General features: G+C 42.4%; 1 protein-coding gene across 1 annotated transcript in view; it reads right to left on the minus strand.

Annotated features, from left to right (window-relative positions):
- The window catches only part of glrba (glycine receptor, beta a), a 36,469-nt gene that overhangs the window by 9,314 nt on the left and 11,708 nt on the right, over positions 1 to 15,447 (minus strand). The window contains exons 8-9 of the mRNA XM_067404069.1: positions 8,427 to 8,579; positions 16 to 164 (exon numbers count right to left, since the gene is read on the minus strand). Coding sequence (XP_067260170.1) covers positions 16 to 164; positions 8,427 to 8,579 — 302 coding nt within the window. The remainder of the gene's footprint in view (positions 1 to 15; positions 165 to 8,426; positions 8,580 to 15,447) is intronic.

Raw genomic sequence — 15,447 nt, forward strand, 5'->3', positions numbered from 1 at the left:
CATGTGCATACCCACCTGAACCACAGCATACTCCACAAGAGAGCCAAAACCATACAGCAAACAGGCAATCATCCAGATATCAATGGCTTTCACATAGGAGACCTTAGGAAGTTCAGATGCTAGAGATGTACACTCAGATGAGAGTGACAGAACAGACAGAATACCTAAAGAGAGAGAGAGAGATGGGGGGGAAAAAAAAGACAAATTCCTCATGTAGTTGCATAACTACATAAATCACTTCACTGTGCCCTGATCTTGAGCAGATATCTTGAGTTTCCTTTAATAAAACGCTTGAATTTTAAAACTGACCTGGAAGTGACAGCCATCCCTGGAATGGACAGATGAACAAATGAGAGAAAGGAATGAAGGAGAGGTGGAGCCTATGAGAAGAGGAATATGGAGAGATGAGAGAGGAAAAACGGGTTGGATTTTGGGTAATCATGGGAATGACTGGTGGATGAAGTTCCCAGTGTAAGTGGAAAGATGTCTCTTTCTTCAACATTTTTTTTTTACCCCTTTGTGTGTCCAGATGTTTCAATAACTGTATAAATAATCCTATAAATAAAACTATTTTATTTTTCATAAATTTCAGCATTGGAGTACATAATATTTAAGTAATTTCAAAGCAAGATTAAGGAGGATTATGGATAAATTGGAGAGGATAAAAAAGAAAAAGATTTGAGAAGAAAAAGTGAAAGAAGATTGGGTGACTTGCTGCCTTTTTATTATTTTGCACATTAGACGTTACTAGTTGAAGTGGCTCTAGGATTTCAAGAATTTTATTCTTTTTATTTTATTCTGAATAAATATTGTATATTATTTCACTCATTATAATTTTTTTAGTTATTTATAGAAATTGATATATAGCCTGACGTGGTCATACTCAATTCTAGTTCGAATATGATCCAGAAAAGACCTCAATTGGATAGACCTACAACCAATCAGAGCTACAGAGTAAGTGACGTATGTTGAGCGACGCATAGTTGTCAACAGTACTCTTCTTAGCGACCATCGGGGCCAGCTGATAAATCAAACTTTTGCCGAATCCCGTAGGAAGGATGGCAAAGACATCTTTCCCATCGACAAATGCCTTGATCGCGGTCCTCTGTTCCTCTTTTAAAATTAATGCGCTGTCGATATCTTCTATAACGGACGCGATGGCGGAATCTACACATCTCAGTTCTTCAACAGCCATCATTGTTGTAAACTAATTGACCTTTCGCAAAGACTCGCCCCCCTTAGTTACTGTTGCTTTGTCCGACAAGCCGTGGCGCTGTCACGCCACACAGAGTGGAAAATACATCGCGGAGCAAAGAAGAAACTGACAACACATCGACAGACGAGACAGGGCAGGTTACTTATGATATTAAACAAAGTCCCAGCTTTCAAACTGTGTAGTTATTAAAAAAATTCAAACAATAAAAACTGTTTTGTGGCTCTTTAATGTGTTGTGACCATGATCGTGACAGATTGCTGTAGCGCCTCAGCTCAAGGTGCTCGTTAACCGATCATCTCCTCCTACTAGTCCATTTATAGCATCAAATAAACATGAACGAACATGAGAATGAATGTTGTTTCAAACGCGGAAAGACGTCAATATGCACAATTTTTCTAGTTTAACTCCACCAATGTTAATCTTCTTACACCTGACTGCTTTGTCGGACAAAATAGCGGATGCGGCGTTCTGATTGGTTAGATCGCTTGTCAATCAAACTCCCCAAGCGCTCTTTGATGACGTGCATGATTACGTTTCTGGTGATAATCTGTCAATCATTGCCCTGACAATGTGATTGGTCCGAACAGTTTCTGTTCGGGCATAATTACTCCTCTACGGATCGAATCCAGACCGAACTCCCCGACCTCAAAATGTTGTGGGCGGGGCTAAGTTCGGCTGGCATCCAGGCTAATTGATATATGCTGTGGGGAGAAAAAAAAAGGAAAAAAAAAAGCATTCCCTCTATAAAACCTTCTGTCAGATGTACAGCTCTGGAAAAAATTAAGAGACCACTTATCATTGATTTCTGAACTTGGAGTGGTCTCTTAATTTTTTCCATAGCTGTATATTCAGTTTGTGTTTTAGTTTCCCCTGTCTGCCTGTTTCTCTTTTTAGTTTCATTGGTTACTTATGTTGTGCACCTGTTTTTCTCCCTTTGTATTTAAGCCTTTAGTTCCCATTCAGTCGGTCACGTTCAACATACGTCGGACAGACCAACGAATAGGAATTTCACTAGAGAGCCCAATCTGTGTAACTAAAACGAGCCAATGCATATTGGCATGCAATCATATGCATCAGCTGTTCTGCCACGCAGTGCGGGTATTTAACGAGCAGCAGTGCGTTGCATCTTCAGCTTTTCGCTTTGGAGCCTAACGGTGTTTGTTCCTGTTCCTGACTTGAGGCAAGCAAGTGTCTGCTAGAAGACGGCTCAAGCTTTTTGGTTGAACTTCTTTTTTTTTCGAGTGCGGGCATACAGCACACCAGCAGGGTCGAAGTCCTCTCTTTATTTTCTGTTTATTATTATTGTGTTTCGTTTGCCATTATTGAGCAAATAGCTGTTTTGACAGCATCAGAAGGCTGTTCTCAGGGCTGGTACTGTGCACTTTTGAGCGCTGAAAAGCTGTTTTTATGGCTGGTAAGAGTGAGCGCCTTCAAAGAGAGGAGAGCACACGACAGGCTGCACACAATCCATGTCTATGTCGTGGCGGCTGTTCTCCTGTGTGCTTCAGCACTTTTAAAACAGTAAAGTCCCTAAAAGAGCTTACATAAGTAGAGCTTGCATCTTTTTAAAGATGTCATTCTACTTGTGTGCTTCTGGATGCCGTCGTTTCCTGTCCTCACTGACAGCCATGATCACTGTTTCACATGTTTGGGCATAGCGTGCTGAAACGATGTTTGTGGGTGGTTCATGTTTTTGGATGAGAACATGATCACATTGACACGCCGGATGTGACTCTTCTTTGTCTGGGAAGCTTGAGTCCCCTCTGTTGTTGGCCAGCTGACGCAAACCTCTCGTTCCTCTGCATGTCGTGTGGCGTCGAGCTGTCGGCATCTCAAGATGCGTGGTCTCCTTGCCTATTCTCCATTGTATCGTCCTCTCTGGTACACCAGAAGAGGTCTACTTTGGTGAAATAGCTTGGGTGTCTTGAGGTTGAGGGTTCTCCTTTGGGGAATCAACCCTCTAGGGCCCCTCCCTCTCTAGCGCATTGCAAGCTGTGCAGCTTCTGGATTGGATTGCTGGTCATTCTCATAGGGGAACCTAGCATTTCATTCAGAGCTCCAGCTGAGGGTCAAATGTCGATTGCTGCATTGGAGGGATGTTATTCTCTGGAAATGAGGGTGACGCTACCCACTATAATGGTGTGTGCTTATGCTGACTCAGATTCAGAGTTTACAGCCATGCTTTCCCAGGTCTTTCCGGATGTGCATGGAAAACCTGGCAGTATGGAGCTATATTGGTGCCAAAAATATGAAACGCCAAAAGTAACAAAATCTGCATACAGTTTTTTTCCTCTCTCACTACCCTGAATGGTGGGGGGTGACTGCACAGACCACACCCGACCTGCATGTGAGGCCAAGGCTCTCTTGATGCATGAGGGTAGTTCTGAGCTGGGGTTAAGCTGCGCTTGTTGACTAACCGTGATCAAAATCATGGCGCAGGCCCTCGGCCAGACGATGTCCACTTCAGTGGTCCAGAAGCGCCCCCTGGCTTACCTTGCGGAGGTGCAAGAGGTAGTCCCTGTGTTCCACTTCGCTGCCCCACCGCAGGTAAGCCTACGGTCCCCTTGGTCCCGCTTGTACGGTCTCTGCGAGCCTGGCTAGCGCTCCTCAGTCCGTCTCGCTGGCTCATTCAGACCATCAGGCTCAGCAATGCGATTCAATTGGCCCGGCGTCCCCCCAAGTTCAAGGGTGTCCACTTCACTTCAGTGAAAGCTGTTGATACCCATATCTTGTGTGCAGAGATCACAGTCCTACTGGCGAAGGACGCAATAGAGCCTGTCCCTCCAGCCGATATGAAGTCAGGGTTCTACAGTCCCTACTTCATTGTTGAAAAGCGGTGGTTTACGACCAATCTTGGATTTGCGATTTTTGAATCGGAGCCTCCACAAGCAGAAATGCATTTTCGAGTGCATCCCTCCCCAAGATTGGTTTGTAACAATCGAATGACATGTACTTTCATGTCTCGATTCTTCCTCGACACAGGCCGTTCCTGCGCTTTGCGTTCAAGGGTCGAGCATATCAGTTCAAGGTCCTGCCCTTTGGGCTGGCCCTGTCTCCCCGCGTCTTCACGAAAGTCGTGGAGGGAGCCCTTGTTCCCATGAGAGAACAGGGTGTTCACATCCTTAACTATCTCGACATCTGCCTCTCGGAATCAGTTATGCAAACACAGGGCCAGAAACCTCTCATTGCCAGCTGTTTTACTCCCTGTCCGAGGGAACACTCGGTACAGATACACTGTCACACAGCTGGCCCTGGGGCCTTCGCAAATATGCGTTTCCTCCAGTGAGCCTACTTGCATTAAACCTTGTGCAAAGTCAGGGAGGATGAGGAACAGGTCCTGCTAGCTATGCCCTATTGTCCCAACTGGGCCTAGTTCCTGGAACTCACACTCCTAGCGACAGCCCCTTCCTGGCGCATTCCTCTGAGGAAGGACCTTCTTTCTCAGAGATGGGGCACCCCTTGGCACCTGTGTCCAAACCTCTGGAAACTCCATGTCTGGTCCCTGGATGGGATGCGGAAGTTCTAGATGACTTACCCCCTTGAGGTACTTAAAACCATCACCTCAGCACGTGCACCACCTATGAGACGTGCTTACGCCTTGAAGCAGAACCTGTTCGTTGAGTGGCGCTCTTCTTGCCGAGAAGACCCCGAAGATTTTCGATCAGAGTCATGCTTTCCTTCTTGCAGCAAGGGTTGGAGCGTAGGCTGTCTCCCTCCACCCTCAAAGTTCATGCTGCTGCTGCATTGGCTTCCATCAAGAGGGTAGGGGACCTGCAGGTATTTTTGGTCAACGAATCGTGCCTAGAGCTCGGGCTGGGTGACGGCCACGTGGTACTGAGACCCTGGCCTGGCTACGTGCCCAAGGTTTCTACCACTCCCTTCAAGGACCAGGTAGTGAGCCTGCAAGCGCTGCCCCCTAAGGAGGCAGACCCAGCCCTGGCTTTGCTCTGTCCAGTTTGCGCTTTGTGACTGTACGTAGACAGAACTCAAAGCCTTAGGACGTCAGACCAGCTCTTTGACTGTTACAGAGGCCAGTAGATGGGAAAGGCTGTCTCCAAGCAGAGGATGGCCCACTGGATAGTGGACGCCATTGCCTTGGCTTACCAAGCACAAGGCGTGCCCTGCTCGCTCAAGTTGCATGCTGGTGTTGCATCCTCCTGGGTGCTGGCTCGTGGCTCCTCGCTGACAGATATTTGTATAGCTGCGGGCTAGGTGACACCTAACACGTTCGCTAGCCTTCGTGTCGAGCCGGTCTCCTCCTGTGTTCTCACCTAAGGTCAGAAGCACGGAGAGGCCTCGGCTTAGTGTCGGCTTGATGCGCTTACATGCGCTTATTGCTCCAGAGAGTCCCTACAAGGCAGACCCTGTTGAGTCCTCCAATCACCCTTCGGCAGCCGGACGTGGCAGAGCGTCCGGCGCCAGGCCTTTACTCCGTTCTATCCTTGAGAACCGGGTTTAGGCTGGGTTCCATATTTGTGACCCTACGGGGATCCCATATGTGTAATTCCACAGTTGCTCCTTAACGAAGTCCGTATCTTTCCCTCTGGGAGAACCCACCTCTCATCAGGTTGGAGTCACCCCAGTACTTCCATATGTAATACAGCCCTACGGGGATAGTCTATATGTACTTCTCCACATAACTTCAGGGAAGGATCTGGCTTCCACAGCATTCCTTTCCCAGTGAAAGGGTACGCTTTCCCAGTGTTATCCAATAGTCTCACTGAATGGGTTTTTGGGAATAGCAGTGATCAACACTCTCTGTGTTAACCCTGTTCCATTGTCCTTTAGGCAAGGGGGTGCAGGAGGCTTGCACAGAGCACTGGAAGGGGGCGGCGCCTGTGGCGCTTTGGTAGGATTCCTTTTCGTCAGTCTGTCCGACGTACGTCGAACGTGACCGACTGAATGGGAATGTCTCTGTTACACAGGTAACTCTCATTCCCTGAAGGAGGGAACGGAGACGTACGTCCCATTGCCACTGTCACTGTACCCCGCTGATGCTGCCGCCTAACCTGTTTGGCTCCTCAGCGAAAACATGAAGATGCAACGCACCTGCTGCTCGTTAAATACCTGCGCTGCATGGCAGAGCAGCTGATGCATATGATTGCATGCCAATTTGCATTGGCTCGTTTTAGTTACATTCGAAGTAGATTGGCCTCTCTAGCGAGATTCCTATTCGTTGGTCTGTCCGACTTATGTCTCCATTCCCTCCTTCAGGGAACGAGGGTTACCTATGTAACCGAGACGTTCTCACAGCTGGTTCAGTGTAATCTTATTTTAAAATGGTTGTATATTCCTGTATTCCTTGATTTCTCCTGCGTGTTCCTTTTTGGATTTTGGATTTATTAAAGACTGTATGTTTGAGACTCTTCATCGTTGTGCAATTTATGCAACCATCAGTGACACCACCATCCCCCCTTACCATCCCCATAACAGTGTTGTGTATTATGTAAAACTTCTGCAAATTAAAAATTCTCTATGTATGATAATTAACGAACTATAAGAGTCTATAATGGCAATAGGCCAGCCAGAACTCAATATTGTAACGAGCTGTGCACAAAGTCATGCTAGCTTTTGTCATTTTTTGCCAAATTCAAAATGGCCATGAGAGAACAGTTCAAGCGCATCTTTTGATGTTCTTAAAAAAGAAGAGAACAGAAGGTATGAAATTTCTTTGATTAGTGTTTAATAACATTCCCCTTATATAACATTAGAAACAATAATGAACATAGTTAAAGTGCGTTAAATGAGTCTAACCGTGCCTACACCTGGATGACGTGACAAAAGACAATAGAACCAATTATAATGTGATACTGTCTACACTGGATGTGACGCGACAAATCCCCAGCAGTAAACTGATGTTCCGTTCTATTTCCTACATACTCCAAGTGCTCACTCTACTTCTACTTCATGCAAAACAAATGGATTTGGATCCTTCGCTTTGTTGAGTCCAGTGTAGACAGCCTCAAGCTGAAAGACTGTACCGCTAATAGCTTAACATAAGCATTCAAGCCACCAGCCTCTATCAGCTTGAAAGCGGGAGTTTTGACAGAGGTTCTGGCTGTTTCTATCCAGTTATATAGAATAGAAAGGATGTGCGCTGTGACTCTGAGAGACTGAGAAAAGATTCTGAGAGAGAGTTTTGGAGTGCTGAAAAGTGTGAGCTCAAAAATAATTGTCACTTGGAATTCATTTAGAGAATTATTTTTATTTTTAAAACATGTGTCGATAATGATTAGCCTACAAACACTTCAGTGCCCTCCGAAGGTACCATTTAGGCTAGGTCGTTTGGCACGCAGGGATTGTGTTTGTGTGTGTGAGAGAGAGAGAGAGAGAGAGTCTGAGAGTTTATTCTACTCTTTATCTAGATGAAAGCCAAATCTGTGCAACAAGTTCATGCCTATGAATCATTGTGAAAAAATATTGTGATATAGTGTGTTTAATTAAAGATTGTTTTGACAGTTGCAATTAAATGCAGGTGTTTTGTTTTAATGGCTCCCAGTTTATTTAATAAAGCTTATTTTTTGTTAAATAAAAATGTGAATAAGGGTTATATACATGCACAAACAAATACAGATAAGGTATATGTACCCCACCCCCCATAAAGTTTCTTTTTTTTTTTTCTTTTTTTTTTTTAATTCGACTACTGGCTACCTTTCAAGTGAAAAAATAATACTTTTATTCTGCAAGGATACACTAAATTCATAGTAATAAAAAGATAGTGACAGATTGACAGTAATTAATATTTTAATGCTGTTCTTTTGAACTTTCTATTCATTAAAGATTCCTGGGAAAAGACTGTTTTGTGGTTTTCAGAAATATTAAGCAACACAACTGTTTTCAACATTGATATTGATAAAGTAATGTTTCTTGAGTAGCTCAGCATATTAGAATGATTTTTGAAGGATCATGTTACACTATAAAATTCAGCTTAGCCATCACAGAAATAAATTACATTTTAAAATATATTAAAATAGAAATCAGTTTTAAATTGTAAAAATAGTGTTTTACTGTGAGCATAAGAGACTTCTTTCAAAAACATTTAATTATTAGGAATTGCTATTACCTAAGCCTGCAGAGCTCATCACATTGGTCACATAAAACCCTATGGCTTATAAAATCATTAAATGGGTAATGTAAGAAAGATAGTATCTCTGATATTAGTCATGAAACACAACACTACAACTTGAGCTCCATTTGAAGGCTGACTCACCTAAGGGGACTCGGGCTGCACTGGCATCTGGGTTGATCCAGAAGGACAGCCATGATAGGACGACAATGAGCAGGGTCGGAGCATAAACCCCCATCAAGTAAAAGCCCACCTGCCTCCTCAGAGTGAAGATGACTTCTACACATGTATAATAACCTATACATTTTGAGAGGGGAAACAAGAAAATGCATAAATTTATATAAAGTTCTTGAAAACGTTGTACCATACCTTCATCATTTACTTTGCTACAAAATCCTTTATGCATAGGTTTTATTGTTTTATCCTTGTCCTAGAGTTAGACTTTCAATCTTAAAATATAAAAATTCTCATAAAACCATAACATTAATAATTTAAACAATGAGTGATATAAAAATAAAAAAAATAAAAACATTGTACGTGGTTACCAAGGAGACAGCAGTGTCAGTGAGGAGCTTAAGATGAAATATGAGACATGTAATATGATAAGAAAATTCAAGGCACTGTATGTGTCAAATGTGAACAGAATATTTTTATTGCATGTCATTTACAATCAAGATGTCATTTTGTCAAAATATTTAAAAAGTGTACGAATACTCAATTCTGTCTTTAGGAAGCATAAAAATACTGGCTATGAAATTAGCCTTAGATAAAAGGGCCCTGCCATATAATTCCAAATAATGTTGCCATCACTGTCATTTCCACCACAGAATGTTATAAAACAACAACAACAAACCCCATCATTTTGTGTGAATGTAGTGGAAATTACTTTTTTTGTGTGTGTTCTATACACATCACCAAATTACTGATTCACTAGTGAGCAACACACATTCTTATTTCACTGCTCATGTGTCAGCACTGAGTGTATGTGTGTGTGTGTGCGCGCAACCATTTGCAGATTCCCTGAGGAGTTCATCTGTCTCCTGGGGTCACTGTGAAATCTCTGTTGAACAATTAACATCTGTCAAAAAAAAAAACATTAAATAAACTACAACAAAAACAAAATATAGACAAAATATCACACTAAATTAATCAGAGGAGCACAAGCTCTAATTCCCCACATGAAATGGAGCAGAAATTAACTCATTAATGCCAAGATTTTCCCCCAGAAATGCCATACATCAAATTATTTACATATGAACATACTGTGCATACTGTATGGCCATAAATATTCTTTTGCCTTATGTCCTTAAGTTCTTTAATTTATATAATTATTTTCATATTATTATTATAAGTTATTGTAAGTATATGATGATAAATAATGATGATGAATAATATACAAAAACTTTAGGGATCATTAATATGGAGTTGGTCCGCCCCATTGGAGCTGTAACAGCTTCCACTCTACTGGGAAGGCTTTCCACAAGATTTTGGAGTGTTTCTGTAAGAATTCTTGCCCATTCATCCAGTAGAACATTTGTGAGGTCAGACACTGATGTTGGATGAAAAGGCCTGGCATGCAATTTCCATTCCAGTTAATCCCGAAGGTGTTGATGGGGTTGAAGTCAGGTCTCTGTGTGGGCCACATTTCAAAAGGAAAAAAAAAAAGGGGGTTTTGCAAGGTGCATTACTGAAACTGCCAGGTGCATTTCTCAATACTCTGAAGTTGAAAAATGAATTAACCACCATATGCTATACTATCCAGAATGTTGTCAAAAGCTCTTCCCAATGTTGTTGTATTTTTTCTTTTAACCTTTATAGTCACCTCAAAAAATATTCACAGTGGAAAAATTTTTAGCAACAGTGCCGTGGGCTTAAATGAATTGTTTACAACAGGATCAGAATGCAGATAAAGTTGTAGAATAATATCTGAAAATTAAAGCAGTATTAAAGCAGTATCATCAGTCATACAAAAGAAGAACAGAATAGTACATTTAGAAACACAGGTCTGAACCTCTGACTTGTACATCATGTGGTGATACCATCAAAATATCAAAATATGAAACTATGAAAAATATGATTTTTCTGAAGGAGCACAACAAGCTTTGAGCTCAGTGTGACTGTATTACCGTAAAAAAGAGATCATTAAGACCAGACTGATGTTCTTTTTATTGTCTTGTTTGTGGTGTGTGTTATTGTATGATGATAAATACTGATAATGAATAATATACAGCAACTTTAGTGATCATTGGGCATATTTACATGGCCGCGGGATCTAGGGATGCTGAGGGTGCTGCAACACCTCCTGCGGACAGCTGTTTCACTACACTGGAATTTAAGATGACATGACTTAAAATAAAGTTCTGTTTTCACACAGCTTCTCCTAGGCTCCACCGTGGTTCATCAGTCCTCGGACTCCACCGGGCTCCCTCATCCCTCTGGACCTACTACACCACGGTCTTCCACTCCTCTGGCTACGCTTCGTCCCTCCATCCCTCTGGCTCAGGGTTTCCTTGCTCCTCATTCCCTCTGGCTCCGGCCTGCCAAGCCCCCATCTCCACCTCGGTCCCGCAAGGCTGCAGTTTTGCCTCAGCCCTCCAGGTCTCTGGTGTCACCTCAAGTCTCCATCTTGCTCATTCCACCTGGACATCCATCTCCATCGACACCATCGGTCGTCCCCCTGGTGGCATTGAGGACCTCTCGACCATGGCTCCTCCCTCCCTCGACTCCACCATAAGCCTCCTTCCTGGATGGACTCTGGGTCCCCATCTGGCTCCTCCCTCCATCCTCTCCACTCAGTTTCTCCCTCCAAAACCTCCCTCCTGCGTCCTGCGCTTTGCCAGCCCCTCATCCGCCTCCTGAGCCCCCACCCTCCCTCCTCTGTTGGACTTTTAATTTTTCTATGGCGCAAGGACGTGCCTTGGTGGGGGTTAATGTCACATGTATGTTCCGTTTTGCATGAGTTCTTGTCCCTGTGTTTTGGTTTGACCTAGTTTTCTTTGTTATCAGTTTTCCTGCCACTTGTTTGTTTGTTCCTGATTAGTCCTAACCTGATCGTTGTTCTGTTGATTGCCATTCCTGTGTATTTAAGCCCTCAGTTTCTTCAATCATTAGTCTTGCATGATGTTGATATGGTTATTCTAGTGGTTATTCTATTCTGTTCCTGTGTTCATTAAAACTCATTTTGTCTTCATTTCCTCTCGTCTTTTGTAATATATACACAGCAAGTGTGACAGCTGGTTGAGGACCAGCATGTCTCAGAACTCATTTGACACTTATGCATGTTCATGCAGACATTGGTGAAAAACTAAATATAGAGGTCTTGATTTAAGCATTCATCTGCATAAGGGGCCGTCACAGAATGCGTTTTTCCATTCCAATGTGCTAATTTTCCATTATTTTTCAATGTAAACGCACTAGACGGATGTGTTTAACTGTTGCTCTCATGTCTTTTACAGTGTCTTGACACACATGACACAGCATCCTAAAAACATGGTGCTCATGTTAAATAAGTTCAGCTTCTAAAAAACTTCGAGACCTTGCGTTTTTTCCTCATTCCACTGCCCACGACAATGGGCATATATACTATATGGACAAAAGTATTGGGACACCTGACCATTACAACAATAGAAACTGTAAAGACTTCATATTCTAAATACATAGACATTTAAATGGAGTTGACATTTATTACATGTAAGGGGCCTAGCGCAACCCCTGAAAAACAGCCCCAACCATTATCCCTCCTCCACCAAACTTTACAGTTGGCAAAATGCAGTCAGGTATGTAAATTTCTCCTGGTATCTGCCAAACTCAGACTCGCCCATCAGACTGCCAAACAGAGAAGTGTGATTCGTCACTCCACTGAACACATTTCCTCTTTTCCAGAGTCCAGTGGTGGTATGCTTTACACCACTTCATCCAATGCTTGGCATTATACTTGGTGATGTGAGGCTTGCATGCAGCTGCTAGGCCATGGAAACCCATTCCATGAAGCTCCTGCTGCACAGCTTTTGTACAGTAGAGCGTTTGTGACTTTTACCCACCATGCGCCTCGGCACTCAGTGAACCCACTCTGTGACTTTACGTGGTCTTCCGCTTCGAGGCGGAGTTGCTGCTGTTCCTAAATGCTTCCACTTTCTAATAAAACTTACAGTTGTCCAGGGAATATCTAGCAAAGATGAAATTCCATGAACTGACATGTTGCAAAAGGTGGCATCCACAGTACCACGCCTGAATTCACTCATGACCCATTTTTTTCACAAATGTTTGTATATGTTCTGTGCAGAGCATCTCTTTTCTCTGTGTGGAGTTGGAGTTGGACTTGGTCGCTATGACAGCACATCTCTCATCATTGGGCATCATTCTTGACTATTCACTGACCTTAGATGCTTAGTCAACTTTGTAAAGTTGCATTCTTTCAACTTCGCCCATATTGCCAAACTCCATCCCTATGTCAGCCCAAAAGATGCTGAATCATTAGTACATGCATTTATCACATCTCACCTCAATTACTGTAAAGCTCTTTTTTTTGGACTACCAGTGAACTCTATCTCCCTGTTCGCAACATATTCAAAACTCTGCCGAAAGAATGTTAACTTACACTAAATGGTCTGCTCATCACTCCTATTCTATTTAACATCCACCTGTGTCGTCTCGTATTATTTACAAAATTGTTTTTCTTACCTTTAAGTCACTCAATGGTCTTGCTCCTTCCTATCTCGGACTTACTTTCTCCTTATTTTCCCTCTCAAATTCTCTGATCTTCTGGCAGTGAATTTCTTTGTGTACCGAGATTTCGTCTATCATCTATGGGTGGCAGGTCTTTCTCTGTTATAGCTCCTAAGCTATGGAACTCTTTGCACCTGGCCCTTAGGACATTAACCACACTGCATGAATTTAATTCTAAACTCAAAACCTATTTGTTTAACCAAAATTACCGGTCATAGTGTGTGTCTTCTTAAACTTTTTCCAAAACTCTGTATACCAGTCATAATGCTTCCTTGAGTACCATTAGTCATATGCACCTGACTCATGCTTTAACTGTCCACCTTTTCTATGCGGTCTGTAATATAATGTTACGGTTTCTGTTAGTTTTTTGACTGTTTGCATTAGCATTGCGATATGCAATTGCAAACGCTCATGTTTTGGACTGGGCAAATGTCTACTGTCCATTTTTTCTTCCTTTCTTTTCTTAACACCATGCCAGCTTCTATGGCTATATTCATGGCGAGAGAGGTTTAGAACTAAAACTAAATTTGGATTTACTTAGCTAAAAACCTCTTCAAAAGAATCAACAGAATAAAACAATTTTCTTAAAAGGGTAGAAGTGTTACAGTCCAGTAAAATATGTTCAATGGACAATGGATTCAGGCAAGATGGACACTTTGGATAATTTTCTCCTGAAAGTAAAAATGTATGTGTTAGTCTTGAGTGTCTTATCCGGCATTTTGTATAAACAACTTGATCCCAGTGATTATTAAAAGGGAATATATTTTTTGTTCCAACATCCGGATTTAATTCATGTAGTTTGTTGTTTAAGCTCTGATCTACTGTCCATTTAAGTCCATTATGTGTGAAATGATTATTTGTTCCTTACTGTAAAGGCTGTAAATTTAAACATGTCAAGAGTTCGGCCTGGTATACTCTCACATTGTCCTGAGACCCTGGCCCGGGTACGTGTCCAAAATTCCCAATACTCCCTTCAGGGTCCAAGAGGTGAAAGTGCAAGTGCTTTCTCATGATGATGGAGACCCAGCCCTGTCTCTGCTGTTCCCAGTGTGTGCTTTGCACATATACCTGGACCACATGCAGAGCTTCAGAAGATCGGATCAGCTTTTTGTCTGCTTCAGAGGTCAGCAGAAGAGGAAGGCTGTCTCCAAACAAAGGATGCCCCACTGCATAGTGGATGCAATTTGTCTGGCTTACCAAGCCCAAGACGTACTTTGTTCCCTTAGAGCTCACTCTACCAGATGCATTGCAGCCTCTTCAGTCCTGGCAAATGGTGTCATTGACAGACATCTGTAGAGCTGCGGGTTGGGCTATACCCAATTACTTTGCGAGGTTTTGTTTCTTCCTGAGTTTTGAGTCCCTAACAAGAACATTACTTGTGGCATGCCCCTTTCAGGTGAACATTTGTAATCTGGCTAGTGCTCCATATGTAGTGGTTCCATAACGGTGACCCCATAAGATGTATTCTTCTACTGTTGAATCTCCCTATCCGTGAACCCTTTCTTCCCCTGGATGGAGCTAGCTCTGCCACCAGTCCAGGATGCCGGTAGTCTCCCCCTCATCAGGCGGAGCCCTCCACAGGGACCCTTTGTAGTACTCCCCATCTGGTGAGTCCTTAGGATGTATTTTCCACATTCTAACCTCCCCCTTTGTAGAATGTGGTCTCCGCGGTATTGCTTTCTCGGGAGAGAAAAGAGAACAATTCCCCAATGTAAATGAGCGGATGCACGGCACTCATTTATATATGATGGGGGAGTGGCATGCAAATTCCACTCACCAATTTTAATTGGCCTTTTCTAAAGTATCAGAGGTTTTTAGGGCTCCCAAGTGCGACCCCTAGTGTCATCACATCAACACCATGTCTTGTTCCCTCTATCAGGGAAAGGAGGTTACAACAGTAACCCAGACATTTTTTTTTTTTTTAACATTTATAGTCACTTCAAAAAATATTAACTGTGGAAGAAACTTTAGCACTAGTGCAGTGGATTCAAATGGATTATGTTTACAACAGGATCAGAATGCAGATAAAGTTGTAAGACAATTTATGGCAGATCACTCAGATATGTTAGCATTACTAAAATCATTTATAACCTATATGTAATAGATAACACAGACATTCCTGATTACTTCTTAGAAGCTTTAGAGTGTTCATTTTAAAGCAGTATCATCAGTCATACAAATGAAAAACAGAACAGTGCATTTAGAAAAGCAGGGCTGAACCTCTGACTTGTACATTGATACCATTGTCACTGTGAAAATATCAAAATATGAAACTATGAAAAATATGATTTTTTTTCTGAAGTAGCACAAGTTTTGAACTCAGTGTGACTGTATTACCATGAAATAGTTAAAGAGATCATTAAGACCAGACTGATGTTCTTTTTATTGCCTTGTTGCGTGACTGTGTTTGATAATTTATATGAAAGTGTGTGAAGGTACT

Source organism: Chanodichthys erythropterus, chromosome 12, assembly GCF_024489055.1.
Source record: "Chanodichthys erythropterus isolate Z2021 chromosome 12, ASM2448905v1, whole genome shotgun sequence".
Classification (NCBI taxonomy): domain Eukaryota; kingdom Metazoa; phylum Chordata; class Actinopteri; order Cypriniformes; family Xenocyprididae; genus Chanodichthys; species Chanodichthys erythropterus.